The sequence below is a fragment of the Phaenicophaeus curvirostris genome, chromosome 12 (assembly GCF_032191515.1).
Source record: "Phaenicophaeus curvirostris isolate KB17595 chromosome 12, BPBGC_Pcur_1.0, whole genome shotgun sequence".
In the NCBI taxonomy this organism is placed as follows: domain Eukaryota; kingdom Metazoa; phylum Chordata; class Aves; order Cuculiformes; family Cuculidae; genus Phaenicophaeus; species Phaenicophaeus curvirostris.
In genome coordinates, this window is record NC_091403.1 from 3,128,369 (window position 1) to 3,155,379 (window position 27,011).

Consider the following 27,011-nt stretch of genomic DNA (forward strand, 5'->3'; position numbering starts at 1 on the left):
TGCGCAGGTTCCTTCGCTTGGCTGCCTCACAGGAGCTGCTTCCTGTTTGTCTCCTCCTCTTCCTGCTGCTTTTTTTCTCTTGCCAGCTTCTAAATCATGCTATTTAAACAGAACTATTAGATTCACGGGTTGTTTGTATGCTTTTACATAGTTGTAACCTTCCTACAGTGGCAAGGGGCAGCTTTGTGGAATACAGCATTTGTCAGGAGCATTCATGTTCCACAGGACCAGGCTTGGAGTCTGTTTTCAGTAAAGGAAAAGAAAGCAAAGCTTCAGAAGTATTTGAGTGATCACGAGGGTAAGATGGGGTGGGGGCCCTGTGATGAGAGTGCCAAAGTGATTAGCCATATCTTACTCATTCTGTTTGGCGTAGCTTGATGAACATCAGGACGATTGTTACAGAGTGGAAGCTGGAGGGGGAGGGACATCTTTGAATATTCCCGTAGTTATGTTCGACTCTGTATGCAGTGGTGTTTGATTGTTTGCTCTCTTGAGGGTGGATTGGTGCCCCTCCTCGTTTACAGAGGGCTGTATGACAAATGAAGATTCAGATTTTGCTTAGAGAAATTGTTCTGTACAAGGTAGTATTTCCCCTTCTTGATATACTATGAAAAATTATGTTTCTAAGCTTCTGAATAAGCTGATATTGATGTAAAATGGCAAATGCTTGCTGCCTCAGCCAATGTTGTGGCATTGCAGATTTGCTTTCCCTTTTCTTCGGACTTGTTAGTGTCCTCTTTGCCTAACCACTTAAAGCTGTTCTAAAAATACATCAAAATGAGGCAGTTGGGAGCGGTTGCAGTAGCCACTTCAGCTGAAGCTGAGAAAAACGCCCAGCATGTTTTAGCCTGTGTATCACTAAATAAGGTGTAACAAACACGGGTAATTAAGGTTTTTTTAGCGTGGTTGTTTGTTGAACGTAGTTTTATTCCAAAGTACAGGGTGCTAATGTAGTGCATCCTTCCTCCCTTTTTGTAAATAGCACTGAAAAAAACCCCAAACTGAAATCCCTGTCGAGCTACTAATTATTGAGGGAAGACATATGTAGCTGTATGAATGGGTTTGAGAGTCTTTTCTTGCAATTCTGATCCTGGAAGTCTTGAACACCCAAGTGTGTTTTAAGGGCCAAGTTCCAGGGCTGTGTCTTATGCTTTGAACTGAGAAGCGATTTGCTACAGATCTCTCTCTCTTGTTTCTGGTCTACTTTTAAGCCTAGTGTCTTCAGTCAGTACCGCATCTGAAAGGAATAGCATGCACTTTCTTTACAGATGCCAAACTGTCAAGACCTTTAATTTAGGTTATAAGCAGCTCAGAGCAATGCCTGTACTTTTGCTGAGCGTTCCAAGGTGCCTATCCTGTTAAGAGTCCTAACACCTGAAGCTCCTGGCCTCATCTGATTTATCAGTAGTAAGTAACAGACAGTAACTGCTTCAGGATCTGAATTAAGGAATACCTGGAGAGCCAGGCTTTAATGCAGGTATCTACTGAGCCAGCCTTAGAGAAGTACAGAATGTGGTCTTAACAACCTTTAAAAAAAATATCACTCGTGTAATCCTCTCAGAACACAGCGGCTGTGGGTCACAAATTTAATACTGGCTTGTGTATTTAATCTTAGTGGGAGTCACTTCTATGTTATTTGAGTTCTTTGTGGGTGGAGATGTTTGTGCAGAAGATAAACTACCCATTTCTGATGTGATGCAATTGGAGCAAAGTTCTGGCTAAAAGTTAAAGTGAACAAATGACCCATCTTTTCCTATTTCCTGATACGAAAGATGGAAAATTTTTGTGGACACTTTTTTTGGCATTGTACAGAGTTGGTGGACCTGTTTGCTGGCTTTGTGCATGACACTTAAACCTGGTCTGAACTCTGCAGAATGAGCACTACTATAGCAGAATTTAACACTTGACAAACAAGCAGTGCTGGTATTTAAAATACCTGAATGTGAATTGGTAATGGTGGAAAGTAAGAATGGTAGTTTGCATCATAATGCTTTGACCTACTGGTTGAGAACCGGTTCTGCCGACAGATGGTAACATAGTGAAAGCTAAAATGTTATTCCAAAGTGGGAGATTTCTGCTGGGATTTTAGTGCTGGGAAGACTGTTCCATGTTCCTGGCAAGGAAGGTGTAGGTTAGTGGTTTGTTCATGTAGCACTTAATCTGTGTTTAAGTGCCTGAATGGGTTTGGCTTCTGTTTCCTTCTGGTTAATTTTTTACCTTTCAGTTTGTGTAATTCAGGAAAATAAAATTTTATCAGGTTAGACTGGTGGCCCATTTAGCCTGTTTTTAGCTGCTAGTGGCTATTCAAGGTCTTCCCTTTCTCTTCTGTTTGCCAGTGCCCAATGTTAATTTTCTTGCTAACGTTTTTGTCAACTTAGATGAAGATCTTATATCTTCTTTCTGTTTTAGCTTGAGAAGTAAGTGAGAACAGCTTTACCTGGCTGTCCTCTACTGCAAGATTACCATTGCAGTTGTGGGAACCCTTCAGCTTTAGATATAGGAAAGTATCTTTTTAAAAAACCAACCCCAGAAAGCAGGAGTGAGAAAATGTGTTTCTGAAGTAAAGTAGTAATTGCAGTAGTTGAAGAAAACAATTCTGGAGTCTTTACTGAACAGTTTAAAGTAGTTACTTCAAATAATATTTCTGTGGGATGCACTTTTTTCCTAGTGAACACAGTGAAATTCTTAGATTAAAACATTTTTTGGTTTGGACCTGTGAAATATGAGAACTATTTGTAATAATGGATTCAAATCCAGAAAACAACAGATAACATCATCTAGTGTCTTGGCTAGATTGTGAAGCACAGCCCTGCGCTTAGCTTTAATCTGTCACCTTCTTGCGTGTGACCAAAAGGGTGAAATCTTGGATAAAGCCTTTACCAGCACTGCAGTACAGGAATATCTATTGTGTAAATGGTGCGTGTTATTGTGCATTGTACGGTAATTTATTCTGTGTGCTTCTTATCAGATTGCCAGGCTTTCTTGCAATATCTTTAAAATGGCTTCTCGTAGAACTACTTCAATGAAACAAAAGTGAAGTGCTGCAGCTTTTATTCCCCGTGTTCACTGAACTGCCTTATTAAAAGCCAAAAGGAAGGTTTCTAAACATTACCAGTGTTTTTGCTACTTATGCTTCTGTTATTTCTGCATTGTATTTCAAAACCAAGTTGACCTCATGTGGATATAATGATAGGTGAATCTGTAGCCTTCCACCAAAACCCAAGCCAGAGGGCAGCTCATGTGCTTTGGTGACAGCCCCTTCTTCAGTCTGTTAGTGCAGTCCCTGACAGGGGTTAGAGGACATGACTGGCTATTTTATGTAACTGTACTGTGAGATGGAGTCAGCAGAGCTGTGGCTGACGCTTGGGATGTGTTATGCAACTGTACTATCGGAGCCAATTCATTTATTCATTTAACACTTCTTTTTTCTTCAAATCTTTTCCAGTGTGCCGGTCAAATAAAAGTCCGTGGGTCTGTCTGACGTGCTCAAGTGTCCATTGTGGAAGGTGGGTACAAAGTGTTACTGTGCAAATCTTTTCATTGCACCTTTGCCTTTGTTGCTCGACTGAGGCACTTAATTTGAAATTTTCATGAATGCCTTATAATTCCCTGAAATAAACCTTTCATGGTCTCATTTAATACTGTATGTTTACACTTACCACACTTCTTTGCTACCCCGTGAGAATCCAGGGATGAGGCTCAACATCATTTTTTTCCCAAAAGAAAAGTGTACAGTGATTTTATTTTTTTTTCTTTTGTGCTCAGCTCAAAAAGTGCACAGATTATTGTGAAGTTTCATTCTGTAAAAGGTGTTTCTATTGTAGTAGGATTAAACCAGTAAGAATTCTCGGAAACCCACAAGTCCAAAGTTGACATAGCTTATTTTGAGAAAAATAGCAACTGTCCAGCTGAGACAGAAAATACCTTAAATGACTCTAGCATAGTTTGGAAACAAAGTTATTGTCGTAGCATATAAGAACTAGCTGCCATCAGAATTCCTTCAGAGTACGCCGAGGTGTTTGTCTGTATTAGCCAAAGTACGCCGCAAGAATTTGTAGGGGAGTGATACAGTCAAGGCTGTTATTTATATGTCAGGAAGTTGTAGAAAATTTGCTGCTACATAAATGTTTGAGATGCACTTATTAATGAGAACGCGGTTGGGGCTGACGCTTAGACAGTATCAGAGGTGTGGACTGTTTTCATCTGTAGGGTGTGCTTTTATTCAGGAAAAGCATTGTTAAACTCAGTGACTTTGTTAAAGCGGGTTCAATAAACTCTACATTTTAGTTCTTTGATCTGAGTAGCATTAAGTGCCTCAATTTTAACGTCTCTTACTCAGAGTTTTCAGCACAACCCCTTTTTTTTCCCCTTTTTTAATTTATTAATTTCTTCTATAAATTTATACTTAGTAAGAGCAAAGAGTGGAGGAGGTAATTCATTTTATGTGATGGTGTGAAATAAATAGTTAGGAATATTTTACTTGTTACCATTTTACAAAAATATCATTGCTGTCCACATACGACCTTTCTCATGTGCAGTTAGTGGGCATTGAGTCAGTTATTTATGCAGTTTGTTTTGACTTCTCACGCTGCTTCCATCCTTAAAATGGAAAATAATTGACTAAGAATGTAGTATACCTTGTAATGGGTGCACTTTGATCATGAAAACACACAGCGTAGTCTGCTGTTCAGATAATGTTTGAAATCAAAGGAAGAGAAGTAGAGCTTTTCAGATCTCCACTGAAGTACCTCCTCCAGTTGAGAGCCGTTGGGAACATTACTGTACCAAAGCAGTTCTGGTGGGAGCACAGACCTGTCAGTGCACTGTTGAGCAGAAAACCAGCTCCTGCAAGCACTGCTGTCTGGTTGGGCTCGTGACATAAGCACTGCAGGATTCTGCCAGCACAGCAGTGTCGGGAACCCTGAGGCTCCAGTGCTTTAACTAGCCTGGTTTACACCTGCATGTGAGAAAAGTGTAGGATGCAGGGGCCTTCATGTGGAGCATGTTCAATTCCTGTCAGCTGGCACTGCAGAGTGCGGCAAGCAGGAATTCACCTGACCCTACGCTTCTGCATGGTACCGGTTACCCGCTGATACTTAGGGCTCTTAAATTTGTCATGACGTTTTCTTTAATTAAAGATGCTTGATTTTCTAGATCTCAGATTTTAGTGTGAAAATGCTCATTGTGTCAGTAAAAGACATGTGGGATTTTAGATTTCTTTTTCAGTTATGTGACCCCAAGCCCTAGAGCCTTTCAAATTCATGAGCTTTATAAAACAGAAAGCCCTAACACTAAATTGTGCTGCAGAATGGTAAAGTTTAAAATAGATGTGCTTTCATATGAGGGTCAGCACACTCTTGAAGTAATCACAAACACCATGAGTGCTGGGTGGAGAAAAAGGTAGAGCTGTAAGAAAAATCTATGGGAAAGAAATATGTAGAATGACCTCTGTTACAGGTGTGGAAAAGGGAGCTAATGATTTTCTCAGTTGTGAAGGTGCATCAGTCTGTTGAGGTCCCAGATTCAGGGGTTTGGTACAAGGATGCCAGTTTGTGGTTGCTGTGAAGGACACGAAGAGATTAATTTGGGCAGTGTGGGAGAGTAAAGGGGCAAAAGAAAATTGTAAACATAACCAATGTTTTCACACAGGTGAATTGCCTTTTTAATACCTGTATAAATAGTAGATGCTTATTAGGTGGTCTTGTTCTTTTTTTCAATGAATGTCAATTAAATAACTTTAAAAGTATAAGACTTATTTTGTTTCTCATTTGTTTTAGATATGTGAATGGTCATGCAAAAAAGCATTACGAAGATGCACAGATTCCTATGACCAATCATAAGAAAACAGAGAAGCAGGAGAAAGTCCAGCATACCGTGTGTATGGATTGCAGTAGTTACAGTACATACTGGTAAGTGTTTAAATGCAATAATTGGACAAGTTTTTACAAGCTAGAAGGTGAAAACTTTAGACTTTGTGAAGCATTGTACTGCACACATTTTTGAGCACTTCATCTCTTGATTTCCAGGTCTGGCTGTTTAAAAACAGTTGCGAAACAGCCCTTTTCTTTTGCATGTGTATTGTAGGGCTGGTTGCGGCTAAACTCCTGCATTTCAGATGACTTGGAAAAAATGTTTTGACATAAATACTATGTGTGTGGTTTGGAGTTGCTTCTGTTTGCTTTGGGGTATATTGAGAACTGAACCTTACAATTGCAAAAGCTGCTGTCTGGGTGTAGTTACTCTTTCCATCAAATCAGTGACCTCTTCACATAACCTTTATTTGTCAGAATACCAGAAAGTAAAGTGATGCATTGTAGCTTGTGCCCAGGAGATGTGAACTTGAGGTGTGTACGTATGTGTTTTGTTTGTGCGTTCTTCCAGTGTTAATTTTTTTCTTCACGCTGAGAGAAAGGCTTCTTTCGTTTGGTGGTTTGGTGCAACCTGTATGAGTTTGAGCAAGCGATGGAATCTGCTTGGGAAGCAGCATCAACTGGCAGGATTAAGTAGCAGAAGCACAGAAGTGATTCTTTAAACGGAAGAACGGCCTGGGCTGATGTGTTCTGTCAGTTTTAGAGTGAGATATGAGCACTGTTTAGGGAGATGAACAGTTAGGGAACCCAGCATTACCAGCTTATCTTCCCCATTTCTTAGGAAGCAAAGACTGGGAGTCTATTGAAAGCAATGTTTTTGTGTGTTCAGCATCTTCCATCCTCTTCACCCCTAAGCAACTGTTGGCAGCTGCTTCTTTGTTAGCTTCAAGGTTTCCCCTGTATGTTGTTACTTGTCCAGTGTGGCAGTGCAGGATTTGAACAGTGCAAATCTCGGGGAAATGTGTTGTGGTCTTGTGAAATCACTGAGTATGTGGCTCTGCTGATGGGTGTCTTTTGTGTACTTCATCAGGGAAAAATCTGTTTGCTGAAGTTTAGGTACCCAGTTCTATGAGAAATATTTCTGTAAGAAACATGTTTATCTCCTGCAAGTAAAATCGCAATTAAATGGTCTCATCTTGAACAGATTTTGTTTGGAGCAGCTCAAAAATTTCTCAAATGGTGCATTCAGCAGTGAGAAAAGCTGTATGGGTGTTAAATAGAAGAAAGTTTATGTATGGGGATTTTCCTTCTGTATACATTTTATTTAAATGGCCAGCATTTTTTTATGCTTCTGTGTGAAAACAATAGAAGCAATGCAGTTTTTCTAGGTGATACACAAAGGGTTATCAACATTGGAACAGCTGTGGGAAGCTAATTCCTCTTTCTCCAATTAATGCTGTTAATAGCAGAGTTCTGTATTGTGGCTTTTGTTTCATTTTGTGAAGTATGATCTGTCTTTTAGTCACTCTGGAGCTAATAGCTGGGTGTTTGAAGTCGTGGTAGTATCTGCATTTGTGATGACAAACAGTATGCCCGACTTGCTGAGGCCTGATGAATCGCGCTAGCAAGTCAGAGCACCCTGCTGGCCTTCTCCCCAGTGCAGCATGGGCATTGCCAAACTGGGGACTGTGGGATCTGTTACTGAGACAAACTGTGCTGGGGAGAAGCAGGTAGGCGCCTGCTTAGGAAGCTCACTGGTGCTTCCCAGCATGCTGCTGGTGGGACAGATGAGAAGCGGCTTAGCATGTGATCTCTTTTCTGCAGAACGCTGAGTCATCAGTGGATGAACTGGAACTAATTGTGGAGTTCCTGTTGTGTTTAATTTACTAGCAAATTAGAGCTCTCCTCTACTAATAGGAAGCGGAACAAGTTTTAAAAAGCAGTGTATCTTTGCTTTCATTTAGGACATTACATTTTCTCCCCCCAAGATAATTAGAAAAAGGTACCTTGATATGTTATTGCACCCATTTTCTCACTGGAAATGAGCTTAGTTGTATAAAGATGAAGTAGAAAGCATTCAGTCAGTACTGTAGGGATTGCTGTCAAATAGTGCTTGTCAGTTAAAGGGAATAGTTGGATGAACTCGAATTGTAACTCGGTACTGTACTGAATTTTCAAATGTGATTTCTTAGCTTCTTCAGTATAGATGAGAGTCCAGCAGGCAGTGCTATAATGATGTTTCTTTTAAGTGAACTTTTATTTAAAAATTAATATTTTATGCTAGGAGTGTGGGCAACCTGATTAATTTAGAAGACAAGAAAATACCATTCTAAGACTTAACTGAATTTTACTTGCACTGTAAAAATAACGGAGACATTTTGGCACAGTGCTGGCTTTTATATTTTTTATTTGCAGTTTTGTTTACTGCACAGAGTTGAGTAGAATACTCTTGTTCCATTTTTATCCTATGGGTCCCACTTTACTGTGTTCCTAGTTCACATGATGGTAGCAGTGACCAGGCCCGTAAGGGCTGTTTTCTAAGCAGAAGGCATTTATTTAATCCTTGCTTTTCTTTGCCCATGTCATACACTTTCATGCAGCTATAAGAGCACAGTCCAGGGTTTGCCTTAGCTATTCTTGTCAGTAGGAGGGGAAGAAATACTATGTGATTGTTGAAGCTACCATGGTTTACTCAAGTTTTGTTTTTAGTTCACATGCAATCTTGCTGTAAACCAAAACCGGATCCAGCAGTCTCCTGTAATTGCATCTCAGCCAGGAAGTCTAGATGTGTACATTTTCTTTTACGTGATCACAGGCTTTCAACATAGCTTTGAAAGCAAAATGCTTCCGTTCTGGTGGGATGGCGGTTAATTTTTTTTTTTTCATTTGAGATGAGTTTTCTGTTGTATTTATGCATTTGGTGATGTTTTGAAAAACACAGGCATGCTTGAGTTATCATTAAGTATTGAGCAACTAGGAATTTATATTCCAGAGGGTTTTGATCTTTCCACCACCTCCTCCTACTCGCCTGTTCAGTCTTCATGGTGGAGAAGTTAAGAGATTTATTTATTATGAGTGTACGACACTCTTCTTGATTCTTTGGGCGCTTTTGCGTCTGCAGGTGCAGTACTAAACTCCAGACTGAGTTATGTTTGAGACCTGGAGCACTGATAAAAACAGGCTCCCAAATTCCAGTTTTTGTAGGTAATCAGCCTTTCAGTTAGGCCTTAAGTACTAGGCACAAAGAGTTTACAAGAAGTACAGATCTTGTTTCTCTCCAGGCTACGGTACAATGCTTTCTATTGCCATGTTAGTGGGGTTTTTTTTTGTGCACAAGAGGTAAGATGATCCATGTAAGAAGCCTCCTTTCAGAAATGCATTGCCTGAAAGAGGACTCTGGTAAATTTGCTTTCTTTGTGCTGCTGCACAGACAGTTGGTTAGCGTAGAAGAAGAAAGGCTGCCTTGTGTATGCATTTGCATAATATGTTTCCCGTGCTCATTTAATCGCAGACACAACTTGCAGGTCAGATTTCTGACCCAGTAGCCTCGTTGTTATCTCTTAAAGGGACCTGTTTGTGCCAGTGCTCCCCTGCATCCCCTTCCACAGGGGCTAATGTAAAGATAAGCAAGTGCCGGGGACTTGAAAAAAGTCTCTTTTTTTGTCTTTCTTTTCAGGAAGTTGATTCTGTTTAAAAAAACATATATATTGTGCTAGCACATGAGTATCCAAAAATGACATTGCTTAGGACTATTATTTTGCATTCTATGTTCAGTATAAATTAAAGAAGGTTAAAAGCCTTTTATCAAGACAATAAAACTTTGTTTCTTAGTTTACTTGTATCAGGTGGTAGCACAACTTAAGGAAACTTGGATTTTCCTAATTTTTCTTGTCATGTAATTCTTCAAATACAGTCAGGGCTTTAAAACCTAGCATGAAGTTCTGTGACCTGCTGGAATGGCCAGCACTAAGCAGAGCGTTCCCCAGAGCAGGGCAGCAGGCGCTGGCTCGCTGCCATTTAGCAGCCAAGGAGGCCAGAAAAGACCAGGCCTTAGAGGTGGCAGAGGTGCTAAAAATAGAATATGTGTTGAGAGGAAAATATTGTGCTATTATGTGTAAGGGACCCTGCCCAAAGTGTAGAATTTCTTCTGTACGTTTGCTGTTACAAGTATGTTGTAGAATTATAAGTGGATTGTTAGTTTGTGTTAATCGTGAGGATCACAAAACAAACGTGTTTTGAATGTCAGCTTTGCATATAGGAAGTAATCTTTTAGCAGTTTACCTTTAAGGTGTGTGGGCTTTGCAAATTTTAAGCTATTAAAGCATGAACTGTTTCTTATGCTGTTTAGTTTGTTTATCCAAAATAGATTAGTAGTAGTGCTTTTAGTTCTAGTAGGAGTGCTGAATCTCAGTGTTGCAAGGGAGCTAGTTTAAAAAAACCTGCTCATTAAACAGAGAAATGGAAGGGGCTTGTCTTGTTTTTAAGTGGCTCTTAAACCACTTTTCTGCTGTTGCAAGGACTCTGATGTTTAATGACATTTGGTTTTATTCCTCCATCTTTGGGGCAGGTGCTAACTTGCAATTTTACATGAAGATGTAACTGGTATGTGAGATCAGACTAAAAATAAGGTTAATGTGGTCTTTAGGGCATGGAGCAAGTATTAAATCATCTTTCAGTTGGCTTAGAGGATTTTGGTGAGCTTGCAGCTGCTTTTGTTGGTTGCATTTGTGAATGTTGGTAGCTACACAACTAGGGAAGTGGGTAGCTGTGCTGGTTACTTGGGAGGTGGACACACTTGGTGTTAAGGAGGGGGCAGACTGTGCTGTATCCACCTGCTGTTTTTCACCTCTCACCAGAGCTGGCCTGGGTGGTGTCCTTCATGAGTAGCAAATGCAAAAACGTTTCATTAGGTGACTGTAGGTGGCTGGTAAAGCTGAATAGGACTGCTTATAACATGGCAGAAAAATAAGCACGTTCACAGACTTCTTCCCCTCCCAAATAACTAGGTTTGTCACAGTCTTTAAAAAGAAAAACCCTATCACTTGCAGTAGCTATCTTGTAGTTTCTAGATCTCATGTAAGTATCCCTAACTGTTGTGTGCAGCGTTTGGAAATCCTGTGAGTCATTAATCTCTTTTCTCAGAGGCAAAAATCAACAGTGATCCTGGACAGTTTGGTGTTTACAGACTCCTCTCAGTGGCAAAGATCTTTACTTTCTCAACTCTGTAGTACTCTTCAAGAATTCAGGGTTTGAAATAATACTGGCAGTAATTTTGCCTTTGAACTACGTAGCAACAAAGAATGCTGCAAGTTCCAGTTGTGCCCCGAGTCGATAGCTTTGTTAACTCAGAAAGCAGGGGTCTGCTCCAGCAGAGGCGTAACCTGAGATGAGGAGGGTGTATTTTGTATTTGAGTCAGTCCTGGGCCAAAGGGAAAGGAGAGAAATAACAACAGTTCTGATATTAAACAAATCCAAAACAAGTTAGTTTTCTTCACAGGAAGCGTTCAGTTGCCTGCTGGATTGTGAAGCTGCAGTTTCATGCTTCACAGTAAGCACAGGCCTGACGGGCAGTGCCCTGAGCTGAGTTGCCTTTGTGGGACGAGGGGAAGGGAAGTTGTGACGAGCCCTTTTTGGTGCGCTCAGAAGAGCTGGTGCAAGTGGTGTGAAGTCTTTGTTGCCTTCCTTCCTCACGCCAGACTACAGGTTACCTAGTCCTTGAGCTGGCTCTTGACTAACCCCACGGGAGTACTGCGAGATGCCATCTGCAGCTCCTGTGTGCAGCAGTAAGGCTGCCGCTCCGCTCGGAATTCCTGGCTAGCCAATGTGCATGCGTGGATACTGCAGGGCTGGGCCTCCTTATTCTTTTCCTTTAGAAATGGAAGCTTCTTGGGAAATGGGAGTATTTCATGGACCGTTATAGGATTGTAGACTGCTGTAACCCTTGCCTGTGCTGAGAGGCTGCTTTGATTTGGCTTCACTTTATGCTTGCTTTGAGGCAATGGGGAGGATTAGCTTCTCTCTTTTTCAGCTCAGTTAATTTTGCATGCGTACCCAAAAAAGCTCAAAATACTAGCTTAAGTTTTCTAAGAGTTTCTGTATATAAAAAAGCTATATGAGATATTGAGTGATGTTAGTGGTTAAAGCAGAAGGTGCAGGTTGCCACAGACTTCTGGTTTGACTTCGGACAAAGTGCATAACATCTCAGTTCTTCCCTGGTCTTTTTTCTCTAGCAGAAACTTACCTTATTTGTGTATCTGTTTAGCATCTTGGGTTTTAATGATAGCTTTACAGTAATAAAATAAATTTGTTCATGCTATACATTAATAAAATCTTTGTATTCTGTTTACCTGATGCCAGCTGGTCTTTTCTGATAAATCTTCTGCGGATTATCTACTAATACTGCTTTTGGTTACAGTGTATGTTTGAATTGTTTGAACTCGAGTTCTGCATTGAGACAAGCATTACATGATGCTTCTGATTTCTAATAAAGAAGTGGGCTAAAGGGAAAAAACCTGTAATAAGGCAGTACCTGCCTGTGCCTTCTCTTGCTATAGGGTAGTTTTCAGAGGGAGCCAGGCTTGGTATATAGGTGTTGTGCTCCACTGTTCTCCGTGTAATCTTCTGCTGAATCCCTTTGGTGCTTCTCGCATGTAGGCTTGCATGACTGTTTTGGAGTACTTCATTGAAATCCCTTGCATATCCCGATAAATGTTTTTCTTGCAGTTACCGCTGTGATGATTTTGTAGTCAATGATACCAAGCTGGGCCTGGTACAGAAGGTCAGAGAGCACCTACAGAACCTGGAAAAGTAAGTAGTTTGTTTACATCCAGATTGCATATTTTATATAGATATATTTTGGTCCTTATATGGGTTTGCTACTGTGTATTTATTAAATGTACTTTTCATCAGTGAGAAACAGAGGTGCAGAATGAATGGATTTGGCTGATCACTGGTATCCTGCGTTCTGTTTTTCATAGGAGAGAATCTTGTACAAGGCAAATCAGGAGTTGTACAGGAATTTAGATATCAATTAACTTTCTTGCTACGCAGCCAATAATTACTGTCTTTTACCATATAAATGGGAGAGAATCATAGTTTTGTCAAAACCAGAATAAGCTTTGGGAACTGAGAAATTGAAGTGAAAATGCAGGTGGAAGTAGTCTTCATATTAATTGCACGGTTTGATTTCCAAACAAAAGATTATGAGGGCTTACGAACTTGGAATTGTACAAGAGAGACGTCTTTTTCCTCTGCCTTTGTCTGGCGCTGGTCCACTGAGCAGGAGATATTGCAGTCTTTGCAATGCAGATACTGTGGCCAGTTGTCATCTGTTGTCCCTTTCACACGTATTTTGTTTGTATATTAAGTAAGTTCTCTTTTAATTACTTTCCAACAGTTCAGCCTTTACATCAGACAGACATAGGAAAAGAAAACTATTGGAAAACTCATCTCTGAACAGCAAGTTATTAAAAGTAAATGTAAGTATGATGGATCTGGTACATTGAGCCTAAAGTGTTTTTCTAAACCTGTTGAGGCTTAGAGTTGGCTTAGACTTTAAAGTACTTATCCAGACTTTGACTTTCTCACCTGCTGACCACACGTAGAACAGCCCCTTTTCACAGAAGAAGGTTTAATATTCTGCTGCATTTTTGTTGACCTGGACTTTGAGCTTTCCTGTGGCTAAGAAAGGTTTCCTGTCAAGATGGAGCTTCAGGGCAGTTTGATCTTGCTGGGAAGGAGCTAGTACCTATTGGGATTCAAACAGGTTGTATATGCATTAATTGTAAATGCAACACTGTCCACGTTTCTCTTCCCTCTTCTCCCAGCCCACCCTGAAAATTATTTGGCAAAAAGCAAGCTCATCTGTGGGTAGCATTGCTCTAACCTGTAGAAACTTCTAGACTGTAAATGGTGTATATTTTACTTCTCTTCATCCAACACATGACTTTTTCTTTGCACAGTCTAACTTAACTGTTTCTTTCCCAAACAACTGCTGTTGTCTGTCTTTCGAAAACCCTCCTGGCCACCACGAAACCCCAACAAAGCAGAAGGCTAGTGCTGGTGACTTAAAAACAACCTGCAGCCTGCCACACTCTCCTCTTAGACATAGGGCTAGACAGATAAGGATCGATATTTTCCTTTTCCAAAGGCACTTTAGGGAAATTGCTGTCCAGTTCTCATTAAACATTACTGGAGAGTGTGTGTGTGTGTTAAGTACACACAAATACTTCGCCATAAAAGCCTCTGATTAACTCTGTGTTGTCCTAGTCTAGATTTATTTGCACAGATAAAATGCAGTACAGTGTTCTGTTGGCAGGAATGATTAAGAAACAGGTTTGATGTCAAGATGGAGCTTCAGGGCCGTTTGAGCTGGTGAGGTGGTTGCTTTGGCTTTGAAACTGCACGTTTCAAACAGGGCAATTTATTGCTGTTTAAATCTATGCTGATGTAACAGTAACAGCTCTGTGAGGAGAAAGTTGGGGAGCAATGACAAGTCTTTCTTTACCTTAACTGTGCTCATTTCCAGGGAAGCACCACTGCCCTTTGCGCCACAGGCCTTCGGAACCTGGGGAATACCTGTTTCATGAATGCAATCCTCCAGTCGCTCAGGTACCTCTGACGCTTTGCCCGCACCTCTGTGAGAGTGGTTGTGTGCTGTAGCATTAGGCAAGAGAATCTGGCAAGCTACCACCATACAGAAGTGTACCAGGATTTGCAGGAATGGGTGTGTGCAGGTATCACTGTGTTGTCTCGCAGTGTGAGGGACTTCTTGTGGTGCAGTGTTCCAGAGGAAGCCTACTGTATCCTCAGCAGAAAAGGAGATTGCCCTTTTATTGCTGAGAGCCCCGAAACATCTTAACACGACAGTCATGGTCACTGTGAAAGCAGAGACAGCACTTTAAAGGATGTGGTCACATGGTAACGAGTAGGAGCACAGTTTCTGCAGTGCTGGGATGTTAGACCTCATTTCACTGCTACCAAGACCTGTACCACAGCTCTGTGATTGTCCTTCTGCATTTTTGAATTTGCCTACTTCACTGGGAGACTATGGAGTTGGACTGTAGCTGGATAAATTGGTCTCTGGTTTTGTTTCCATCTTTCCAGGTTCACTGGCAGGAGTTGAGGCACATGTTTCTTATGTTCCTTTACTGGGACTGTGGCAGCAGAGGTTGGGATGGGTAGGTGGGGGTCGGCATGGAGTTAACCTCCTCAGAAGATGCAGTCTGGTTTGTTAGGGAATGCTTTCTGATAACTCTGTCAAGGTATCTCTTAGTCAAAGCAGAGCCAAAATGTAATTATTTCAGATAATTGGGATCATGATATTTACAGACCTGCTCAGTTGTTCACAAAAGATGAATGTTTGCTGCAGCTTTTCTTGCATTTTGCACTTCTTGTCATTGCCATCCTCTACTGCTGCATGAAGTTGTATTTCTGCATTTGTAACATTCTCTTGTTCTCTGCCCTTTAAAGATGTAATTCGTTTTTCTTTTTCTTCAGTAACATTCAGCAATTTTGCTGTTACTTTAAAGAGTTGCCTGCTGTGGAGCTGAGGAATGGGAAGACAGCAGGCAGACGAACTTACCATACCAGGAGCCAGGGGGATAACAATGTGTAAGCTGCATGTTCCTTGTTAGCACTGAACTTCATGGCAAGTAGCAAATGCTTGGGTAGTAGAGCTACTGTACGCTTTCAGTATTGCAGAATCATAGAAAAATAATTCACGTGGGGACAGAGTCATGGAAAAATAGGCCATGGAAAAGAAGAAACTTGTATTGCTTGCAGTTTGCTCATATAGGTCTGGTGCTGCAGGAGGAAGCATGCAGATACATCAGAAAGCACTTGAGTGTAACTGCATTTAAAGTACGGTTAAGAATTGATAGTCCTTTGTGCTCCAGACATTATATTACTGAATTACAGCTAAAATACAGTCCTGGAGATGTGTGTACAAGTGAACATCCTAAAAAATCGGAGTGAGTGATTCACAATCTGGAGCTTGTTTGAGCAAATGTTAAAGGGATGACGTAGGAGAGTCTGGTGTGAAATGGTGATAGGTGGATAGATTTCCAGGTCAGTCCTCAACAGCTGAAATGTGACTCTCCACCCTTATAGGTGTGATTTTGGACATAAAATCTTCGAGGTACTGGAAAGGATATTTACCCAGTCATTACAACCTTAGCCAAAGTAATTCCTCATATTTGTACCATTGAGCTAGTAAACATGGAACACAAATCCATATTAATCACCAGCTTTTACTTTCTTTCCAGTTCACTGGTGGAAGAATTCAGAAAGACACTCTGTGCTTTATGGCAAGGAAGCCAAACCGCATTTAGTCCAGAGTCTTTATTCTATGTTGTTTGGAAAATCATGCCAAATTTTAGGTAAGTTTTGTAGAATAAGAACAGTATTCTTGATTGCAAGCTTGTGTTGCTGGTGTCCTGTTCTAAAATTTGCTGAATCTGTGGGATGCACTCGATGCGTATGCCCCCAAATATGCTTTGAAAAGGATCTTCACTTTGATCAACAGTTTTGTGTTTGTCAGTAGTGCTTTTTTTTTTTTTTTTGCCTAGCCTTCTACCACATGCTACATGTAGCAGTGTTGGAGAGGAAAACAGTCTCAAATACTGAAATAGTGGTAGCTGCACTTTAGAGCCAGTGCTCCAAATAGCAGAAGAGTCAAGATAATGACTGGTAGGCGAGTGCCAAGTGCATGGTGTTGACAGAACCCAAGCTTGGCTGCAATGAGAAAGTGATGTAGTCAGATTACAAAAGGCACAGCACCTACAGACCTAATTGCAAACATACTGGCTGAAACTTCCTTGATTCTCTCAAAATACTCTAGTCACCAGCTGGACATTAAATAAGGGCTATAAGAAAAAGTCTTGCACGCAACAGGCTTTTTGTGCCCATACTGAAACAAAAGTCAATAAAAAGAAGGGGAAAAAGAAGGGTACACAAGTAAATTGAAGTATCATTCCTCTCAAAGGTCTCCCTGTCCTGGCCCCTGAACCTCTTTCAAAGGAGCACTGAAACCTGTTAGGATATTTTATGATGAAGGTAAGTTGCTCCGTGTTCTCAGGTAGTAAAGATGTTCTGTTCTCTGTTACATCTCCAGCAGTGCTGAAAAGATGCTGTGAACACATCTCTTGACGAGTAATGCAAATAACATAAATCTGTTTATTCTGTTTTTAACGCTGCCAAATACATTTCACTTGGCTTTTGAGAATCAAGGAAGTTTAATACCAGTAGCTGAAAGCACCAACCAAAATATTGTAGGCAAATGAACATCGCCCATAATGTCCTTTACCAATTTCTCTATTAGTGTCTGCTATAATTCCTGTTAGACTAAGTGAGAAACCAGTTCATTAAAGTTCCTCAAGCAAATTTTCAGCACTGTGGGTTCTATGAAAGTTTTAAAAGAAAAAGTGCTGTTTGTTGGGGTTCTCCCCTTTGTATTCCCAGTTAGCTGAGAGCATATCCATGATTAATTCGTAAGAGACCTCATTAAATCACATGGAGAAGAGAGTCAGCTGCTCCATCGATCCAGCTACCACATGATCAGAGACAAAATTTGAATTTGTTCAGTACTTAATTGTGCATTGTAAAAACTAATGATGCAGTAATTCTTGTTTTGTGCTTCTTAGGAGAGTGAGAGGAGAAGGTGGATGGACATATAAGTAAAAGAAAGCCGGGGCCACTAGCACGTTAACAGGAAACCAGCCACTTTGGCTTGTGCTTACGAAGCCTGAAGTAATGAGGCAGGCACAGCAAACATGGTTGGAAACCTGGTTTAATTGTTCTAGCCCAAAGAGATTTCAGTTGTTAAAGGCACGTTGTCCTTGCCTCCAAGGACCCTGTGGCCTTGTGTCTGATATTGTGTGCAGGGCGTAGAGACTATCGTTGATGGTTGCTACAAGCACAAGCGGAGTGCCCCGGCGCTCTAGAGCTGCTGTGGAAGGCCTGCTCCTTGACTGGTGGAACAGAGTCTGCTGTCATTCTGCTGTGTGCTGAGATAGTTCTGTAGCCTCATGCTGAACTGCAAGATGCGCATTGGCTGTTTTACTCTGTGTAAATAGCGTGCTCTGTTCCCCTAGTGACTGCGCCTGTTTATACCCTGTCTTATTGCTGGTGGGAAAAGAAATTCCATCAGAACTGGGCTTGACTTGACTTGTTCCATTTGGATGGAGCAAGCCGACTATCAGAGAAATGATGCTTTACACTGACGTGCTTTTAGATCGTAGTTTAGTTTAAACAGTGCCTCATCTGTATCATGATGGTCTTTTAAAGATTTGTATCTATACTTACACCTTTTAATAAATCCAAGGAATTTTTCATCTATGTTTAAGATATTTTGTATGCAAGTGTAAGCTCATGCACCAGGAGCACAACTGGCACTGTGGAATGATTCCAAAGGTTATTTCATGGAACTTGTTGCAGAGGAAGGGTGCCGTATGCTTCAGAAGCCTTTTATAAGGAATTTAATGTTGACAAGATGTCTGAAGCAAAGACTTGCTATAAATTTCATTCTTCAGCTGTTTATTATGATTGCCAGTGAAGCACCTAAATCACTTAGTTTGTCTAGACATAGCTGTATGTTTCCAAATGCTACTTGAAAAAATGTATTTGGTACAAAATAGATATGTTTGTGTAAAGTCCTCTCAGTGTTTAATTAAACATGCAGCCGTTCTCTTAAGTGACTTGTGGTCTCTGTATATTTGGTGATTTTGTTGCTGTTTCCTTTTCTTTTAAGGGGGTACCAGCAACAGGATGCCCACGAGTTCATGCGTTACCTTCTGGACCATCTACACCTGGAACTCCAGGGTGGCTTCAATGGTGTTTCCCGTTCAGTAATTTTGCAGGAAAATTCTAGTCTGTCTGCAAGCAGCAAATGTTGCATGTAAGAAGCGTTTTTTAATTTCCTCAAAACCTTCAAGCCTTTGTATAAGTCTGCACAGTGGAGCTCGTGTTTCAAACTCATGGTCGTGGGTTAAGTTCCCTTCAGTGCCCCTGTAACGCTACAGATTACAAAGCTGCAGGTTAAAAAGGATAAGTGTCCTGTAGGAGGTGTTTCCTTTCATAGGTGTGGGTGAGCGTACAGATTAAGCAGTATAAACGTATTTTATTCATTAGTCTTTTTGGATTAAAAGGAAGAATTCTGTATTTTCTGTTTTGTACCCATATACAATTCTTTGTTCAGACAACCTCATTGTCTTAGGGTGACAGATGGCCTGAGTGGTACAGCAGCAAAAAAAAATACGGCCAAGTAATTTGTTGGTTTAAATTGTCAGCAGCCCTTCTGGATTGTGACAAGTGCCCAAGTGACCAGTGCAGTTGCAGTTGGAAGTCAGTTTTCCTGCAGATGGTCTCACTGTATTTGCATATCATATGACACTTAAAGCTGTTGCTTTTTTTCCCTGGTAATTTTGATTTTCATGTTACGTGTGTCTTGAGACAAAGGTAATCCGTGTGTTTCACTCCTCTTTCTGTACTTCTCAAACTACTCTTGTTGCGAAATTCTGTCCTAGATGTGTTTTCTCTCAAATTGAAACTGTCGCGGAGAGAAAACAGTTTAATTTGCTACAGAAAGGAATGTTAAGTCAGTTCAGCTGTGGTTGGTCCCCAAGTCCTTGGATTCCCTACCTAAGAGTTGAGTGAATTTTCCCTTCCTTTACTGATTAGGACATAGTAAACAGGTCTGAGAAATGCAGGATTTTATAGTTGCTTCATTAGGGAAAGAGTTTGGACCATGCTCTTAATTATGTTTAGGTTGCTTTGCTGATGCTTAAAATTCTCACAAAACAGTCCTAAAATGTTCTTAGAATTGACGTGTATTTGGAAACTAAACCGGTTTCATTTTGTCAACATTTTGAATGTCAAAACCCAGAGAGAATTTAACCTTTGTTCTATAGCTACTGTAAATTGGAGAATGGCTGTTCTAATGCCCGGTGAGGTGGAGTGAACTGTCAAGGGCAAACTAAGGTCACACACACGTAAATGCCTACAGTAAAGCAATAACTGGGCTGCGAATGCTCCCTTCTTCAGGGGTGGTTTGTTTGGGTAGCCGTTTCCTTCTGCTCAGCAAGCAGCGTTCAGATGTAGGTGGCTGCAGATAAGAAACAAGTTTCTGCAGGCTTGTGATGTCAGATCTGCAAGCATAAACTTGCAAGTTTAGAATCTGTGTAATAGTATAACTTCAAAATGTGGGGATTTTTAAAGTTGGACTGCGAGAAGTCAGTGTTACAAAATCTGCTAACAAGATTAGAGAGCGATGAAAGCATCGAGAACAATGATGCCTATTGTTTATCATATATTAATGCAACTTAGCCTGTCTTTTGAATTGAAGTGCAGAAATACACTTTAGGAAGTCAAAATTACTTGTAACAAAGGGTACAGGATAAAAACCAAAAATTACTTAACCTACCTAAAAGGGAAGAATTGTGGTTTCAGAAGCAGCTTTAATGCCAAGGTTAAAATACTGTACCCTGTGAGCATCAGGGCTCTGCTGTAGAAATGCAGTCAACTGGAATAGTTCCAACACGGAAATTCTAAGCATCTGCTTAGAGCAGACATGGTTCACTCTTCCTTCAGGTACAAGATAAAAGTATTAAAGCAGCTACCTACTTGCCCTGTGCAGTTCTGGGGTGAGTGGATGCCTGGTGATGAACTCGGTCACTGTTACATGGACGAGGCTGTTCTGCCAGGGAGCAGTGAGTAGTCAACGTGTAATAGGTGCTGAGAACTAAGCTTGGATATTCTGACTGACTTTACCTCTCTGATGTGGTTTGTCTAGAAATGGAGCGTCTACTGTTGTCACAGCCATTTTTGGAGGTATTCTTCAAAATGAAGTCAATTGCCTAATATGCGGGACTGAATCTAGAAAGTTTGACCCATTCCTAGGTAAGGTGCCTCTTGCTTTCAGAATACCAAGTGACTCGAGGCAGAAAAATAAACCTTAAGCTTGATGTATTTAGATATGACTGGACCACATGACTGGACCAGACTGTAGCCTGAGAAGATGAGGTGTTGCTTTATTCAGACTCCATTTTTTTCAATCTTTGTTTTTCCAGACCTTTCGCTAGATATTCCAAGTCAGTTCAGAAATAAACGTGCTAAAAATCAAGAAAATGGACCAATGTGCACACTACGAGGTAAGAGTGCTTGGACAATGAAAACATTACTAGGACTAAGGGTATACCTGTTTCTGGAGAATCTGTTTCAGAGGAGCCAAGCTTTCACCTAGGGTGCATCGTGGTGCCAGGTGCCATCTAATTTTGTGAGATTTCTGAGGTAGAAGAAGGCATAAGAATTATTTTCCATGCAGGTTTTACCCCATCACTGTGTATTGACATGCTACTATGATAAGCTGGGCCTCAGAAGTGCTTCAGGAGGTCACCTAAGTATCAGGGAGGATCCTGGCAGAGGTTTTTCTTTGTAGTTGGAGTATTTTGAATGTATTCCAGGCTTTTCAGCCAGCATTCGTGTGCATCGTTGCCTGCTGGCATTTGCTAAGCTCCTGTACTTAAAAGTAGGTGCCCCTGGAGCGTAGTAAGGCTGCCTCTTGAATGTTTGGCTTTTTGAACAACATAAATACGACCCCCCCAGGCTGGGCAGCGATGCTGCTGTTGACCTTGCTGATTTTTACAGATCTGTGCATGTATTTGCTGCGGACTCTGAAATATCAACCAAAACACCATTATTTTCACTTTGTACCTAAAACCAAATCACCTTTAAAAGTCGAATGTCCTTCATCAGAAAGTTAAGTTTCTTTTGAAAATGGTTTTGCAGGATGTTGGACAGGATCTTGTTTGGGAAATGGAGATTTTGTGAATGTCTCTTTTCCTCTTGAACTGTACGTAGCTGTGTTTTCAAGAACAGGGAGTGCTGCATATTACGTGCTATTGTTTTGAAATTACTGTTACACAGCTTTTTGCTGCACAAATGTATGTAACTACCAGAAGGACCTCAGCAGACAGGCACACCCTCTCTCTACTGTTGCATTTGTTGTATTTCATGTTACAAAAATCACTTGATATCATTTTGAATCAGGTTTCTTTGTGTGGGTGTTTACATTTTTTTTTCGTATCTTGTTCTTTTTTAGATTGTCTTCGCAGTTTTACAGACCTGGAAGAACTTGATGAGACAGAGCTCTACATGTGTCACAAATGCAAAAAGAAACAGAAGTCCACCAAAAAATTCTGGATTCAGAAACTACCAAAGGTTGGTATAAGCATGAAAAGAGGCCGTGTGGCATGTGTCAAAGAAACAACGACTCCACAGCCAGTCAGCCAGCACCCTCCCCTCCCGTAGGCTGTTGCCGATGTCTTAAGTGTAACCTCTTCCCCTGCTGCATCCATATATTTTGTTTTAATCCTGCAGGTGCTATGCTTACACTTGAAGCGATTTCACTGGACAGCATATCTGAGAAACAAGGTTGATACATACGTTGAGTTTCCCTTACGAGGCCTAGACATGAAATGCTACTTGTTGGAGGTATGAAGACTCACCAACGCGCTCTGTAGAAATTTGTTCCACGTCGTATGTCTTTATTACAAATTACAGTAGATGCTATTGAGAACTGAAGAGCTTTCTGTTTCTTTAACCCCAGCCCGAGAACAGTGGCCCCGAGAGCTGCCTGTATGACCTCGCAGCTGTCGTCGTGCATCATGGTTCCGGGTGAGTACCTGGAGTGACCCTGCTCCTGGGGAAGGAGCTTCTCCCCGCTGAAGTACATGCAGGTTGTTCTGCCCGTAGTGAACGTCTGTATTTTTACTGGTGGAAATAACCAGTAATTTATAAACTTAATGGAATCAAGCTGAATTAATTTCAGGCAGACATATGCAGTGATTCCTGTGCGTGGCCCCTGGCAGTCCTTGGGGATGGCGACTAGAAGTGTGAGACAGGAGGATGAAAATAGTCTGATTCCCCTAGGAATGGAAAGCCCTGAACCAAAGAGTGAATCAAGGGGTGTTGGAGAAATTAATGCCCCATTTTGAGATTCCGAACACAAAGCAGAAATATCTTTGCCTCTTCCATTCACTGTGAAGGATGGCACATGTGCATTTATGCCGGGTGTGTGTGTGCGTGTTTGGAACAACTGCAGACTTAGGACTGGCACAGAGAAAGCAATTACCCTGTATTTACCTTCTCTCCTACAGGAGTGAACTTCAAAGGGAGCGCTAATAGGCATTGCCACGAGGCTGGCTAGTGCTCCTAGTCTGAAGTAAAGTTGCTGGGTGGGTTTTGTTCTTTCCTTTTCCCAGTCCTGAATGGATCTCTTGAGAGTAACAGCAGTAGGGATGAGAGAGTGTTGAGAGAAATGTGTTCTTGTCCTTGAGGCGACTGCTCTATGAGGGTGAGCTGTGAAAGGAGTTTTCCTAGAGAAACTAAACCCTTTTCATCTAAACCTTGATACCTGAATTTAGTTCAAAGCTATGAAACACCAGCTCTGTCCAGAAAGCTTTTTTTTTTCCTTTTGCTTTCTCCAGAGGAATGGTCGTGACTCCTTTAAAGCAAGATTTAACTATTTAGGGCAGCCCCTGTAGCACCGTAGTGCATGCGACTGGTGCTTCTAATCACTGGTCATGATTAGAATGAATTTAAGATGGTCGGAAACATTGAGCTTCTGTTACAACACGTAAGGAAGCAAGAGCAGGCCTTGTTTTGGGGTGGTGGGGTAATGAGAATTGATGGCTGTGTAATTCTGGGATGTCTGATTCAAGAAATAAGGCTTCGAGATGTGCATCTGTTCAAGATGAACCTGAAAAATTTTCTTCTTGGTATTCTGGGATTAATTTTGCTGTGAGTGCTTTGGATTCTGTTTAGACTGAGAGTTGCGCTAGATGTAAACGGGGAAGATTTTTTGAAAGTAGGTCATCGTGATATTTTCATAGCTAAGATCAGTGTTGTGAGAAGCCTCGCTTACACAAAAACTATGCGATTCTATTAAGTTCATGTAAAAAAACCTTTCAACTCATCCCAGTAAGTGGTTATTTTACTTAATATAAAACTAGTTTGGAAAACGTGGAGCCCCACAGGTTAAGCAGGGAAGCATCTTGCCACTGTTGCGGAGGGCGGCCGGTTCCTTTCTTCCTCTGGTTTCTGGAAGCCTGTTAGCGCTAATAGGAAATGCGTCAGGGACTGAGGTGGCCTGTCTCCTTCTGACTGTCCTTTCTCTCCCGCCTCCCCCTGCTGACAGCGTTGGCTCTGGACATTACACCGCCTACGCAGCCCACGAAGGCCGCTGGTTCCATTTCAACGACAGTACTGTAACTCTGACTGACGAGGAGACTGTGGTAAAGGCCAAGGCCTACATCCTCTTCTACGTGGAACGGCAAGCCAAATCTGGATCAGATAAACTTTAATACCTCCTTTTTAAGTCTCACTTATCAAGTCCCCCGGACAATACATTTCCATTTTTCCATAATACTTGATCCAAGACTATTAATTTCATTGTGCACTTTTCAATTTCCTCTTGTGGGTTTTAGTTTTGTTGAATGGTAGCATTTGACTTACTGAACTTGGACACAAACTAACTTTTTTTTTTAGTTATACCAGAAAACCTCAGCAGATTTTGATTTGCTGCTTTAGTTGTGATAACTCGATTTTTATATATATAGTTTCATGAAATACTTAGTTATTTGACTTTTTTATATTAATGTTTTCAGTTCTCACTTTCTAAAGGCACATTTACATCAGAGAAGCTTTCTATCCTCCTTACAAGCAAGATAAATGTGCTTCTGATTATGAAGAGCAATACAACTTCATGCTGTTCTCACAGCCGTTACGTAGATAAGATTTAATCTCTCTAAATCGAGGAATTGCTTGCACGTACTGTTTTCCCTCGTGCAAGCAAGTAAACAGTGACCTCTGAACAATCATTCTTTGTCTGCAGAAGAGAGGAGATGTGGCATCTGCTTAAATAGTCCAGGTAATTGCTGCTATGTTGGTGTGTATCCAGGCTGCTGACTTTCAGGAAACATTGTAAATAAACAGTTGGTTCAATTGTATCTATACTGCAATTTAATTCAAGTATTCTCACATATGCTCTGCCCTCCCCCTTTCAAATTTACAAGTTACCTTAAAATATACTTGTCTAAATTGTGTGGAGATGAATGTTTTTTTAACCGAACCCAAATTGCCTTAGAAATCTCATTTTAGACTGTCATCCTGAAATTTGATCACAAACTTGCGAACTCGGAGCCTTCCCAGTTCCCCTCCATTCTGGGGGGAACTGGGAGCACAGTTGGAGTTTGTCAGTACAGCCTTAGCTCTAAATCCTGTCTGGTAAAGGCCTGTAGGTCACTTAAAAGTGAAGGGAAGTGGATGGTGTTCCGAGTGCTTTGCCTGGTGGGATTTTTACTAGTTCAGTTGCAAACTAAAGGGAAGAAGCTTTAGTTTCCGAGCACAGCCTGGGAGAGGAGGAGCCGAGAGGTCGTGTTGCCTGGGGCAGCTGGAGTAGTTAAGCATCGGCCCAGTGCGGGATCTTTATTTACAGCCTCTAGCCGAGCAGTGGAGGCACGGGACAGTTTCTAAAGCTTGGCTGTGTAATGGAGAAAGGCTTCTGTTAAAAAAAAAAAATTAAATTTTAGCTGTGCTGCTCTTCTGGGGAGGGAAAAGTCAATTTTAAAATGTGGGCAGGAAAAGCAATATTGCAAAAACCAGGACTCCCCCAAACAAACCTGAAATTTGACAAATGCTACGTTTCAGTTCTGTTCCCCCGGCCTGTCCTTTATGGCCAGTCATTCAATCTCACACACGCTGTCACACGGTTGTGATAACAGTAGAATAGAGGAGTCTGAAAACACCCGAGAACTCAAGTAAAATGTGATTCTGTCTTTAGTTAATGCTTCTGGGAGCCAGATTAGACCATCGCCCACCCTAGTGTGTGAGGAGTAGGCATCAGCTCCCATGCTGACAAGCGTAAAGAGAAATCACAATCAGGTAATTTTTAAAATGTTGTTCTTCGTAGCTTTTCCACAGCATCTTCAACCGGGAAAGGGAAAAATTGGCTTACTATGAAATGGCAGAAAGCATCCAGCATTGCTAATGGTGTATGAATATGTAAACGACACACTAGTTAACGTATTGAGTAATAATCCTAAGAGCCTTTAAGTGACATATATAGCGATGTCATCTTTTACTTAAGCTGAACAATAAATAGAAATATTAATTGCTTTAAATTGTAGATAGTTTGTCACCTCCCATTTCTGTTTCTTGCAGCCAGAGCCTTTCTTCTACTCAGAATTGGTCGCTGTTAGCATTTACGCAGGCAAAAAAAAGAGGTACCTGACAGCCTTCGTTGCGCTGTGGGGCAGGTGACGGATCTGAGCACGACTACCCTGAACAGCAGCCTTACTGCTTGCACTTAGTGGGGGAGTGAGGTAGGTTCCATCCATAGCTGCATTTTATCTGCACGCTCCTTGGATTGGATTGTGATAGAATTTTAGTTTAGAGAATACAAAGCTTAAAATCTGTAATCAGCTACGGGCCAGAAGCAGTTTAACTTTCAGTAGGCAGGTGTGTACAGCGTTCTTGCAAACCAGTGATGTAAATGTGCCTTTCTGTAACCTTAGAAACTTCATTTTGTAGTCTTCAGCAACATTCACTTATTTTAAGCAGCTTCCAACTCCCCAGTTAATTTTTTTGGGTCACAGCTGTGTTCTTGTGTCAGAGTTTCCGTTCAGTGACGTCTGCTCTGTCCCACGAAGGCGCTGGGCGAGGGTGCCCGGCACGGTCCATGGGCGACACGGCCCCGGCACACAACGCGATCAGGTTGGCCTTGTTCTCGCGGCAGGCGGCGACGGGGACGTGTGCTCTGCTGGAACAAGCACTTTGTAAACCCTTTCCTAATTTAACTTTCTCCCACTGCAACACCAGATGGACAGTATGAACAGTTTGTTGTGGCAACACAAGTATTTCTCTTCCTGGTGGAGAACTTTGCTTATCCACTGTATTCTATTCAGTGTGGTGTCAAAAAATAAGGTAACTGAGCACTGAACCAGTAACGTATACTGCACCTGGCCTAGTATTACATTTTTAACCTTACTTGTATATCCTATATTTATCTACTAGCTTGTGGGGGGGGGGGAGATCTCATTCCATTTAAGCCAAATGTTTCTTTTCTACTTAACTGCTGATCATAGTACACGCAAACCGGCAAGAATTTTTTTCTTGCTTGTGGCTGCTCTGCAAGGAACAGCTGCT

The 27,011-nt window shown here is 41.3% G+C and overlaps 1 protein-coding gene across 3 annotated transcripts in view; it reads left to right on the forward strand.

Moving 5' to 3' along the window:
• USP3 (ubiquitin specific peptidase 3) overlaps positions 1-26,075 on the forward strand; it is a 43,971-nt gene extending 17,896 nt beyond the window's left edge. For 2 of the 3 annotated variants that reach the window (XM_069867128.1, XM_069867127.1), the window contains exons 2-15: positions 3,446-3,506; positions 5,778-5,909; positions 12,534-12,617; positions 13,207-13,288; positions 14,338-14,420; positions 15,309-15,422; positions 16,076-16,189; positions 18,559-18,705; positions 20,599-20,705; positions 20,876-20,956; positions 21,907-22,025; positions 22,185-22,298; positions 22,414-22,481; positions 24,004-26,075. In XM_069867128.1, the coding sequence (XP_069723229.1) occupies positions 3,446-3,506; positions 5,778-5,909; positions 12,534-12,617; positions 13,207-13,288; positions 14,338-14,420; positions 15,309-15,422; positions 16,076-16,189; positions 18,559-18,705; positions 20,599-20,705; positions 20,876-20,956; positions 21,907-22,025; positions 22,185-22,298; positions 22,414-22,481; positions 24,004-24,169 (1,472 nt within the window). In that variant the 3' untranslated portion in view covers positions 24,170-26,075. Of the gene's footprint in view, positions 1-3,445; positions 3,507-5,777; positions 5,910-12,533; positions 12,618-13,206; positions 13,289-14,337; positions 14,421-15,308; positions 15,423-16,075; positions 16,190-18,558; positions 18,706-20,598; positions 20,706-20,875; positions 20,957-21,906; positions 22,026-22,184; positions 22,299-22,413; positions 22,482-22,963; positions 23,042-24,003 lie in introns of all 3 variants that reach the window. The other variant, XR_011338317.1, reaches the window with a different exon arrangement.
• Positions 26,076-27,011: the final 936 nt, after the last annotated feature.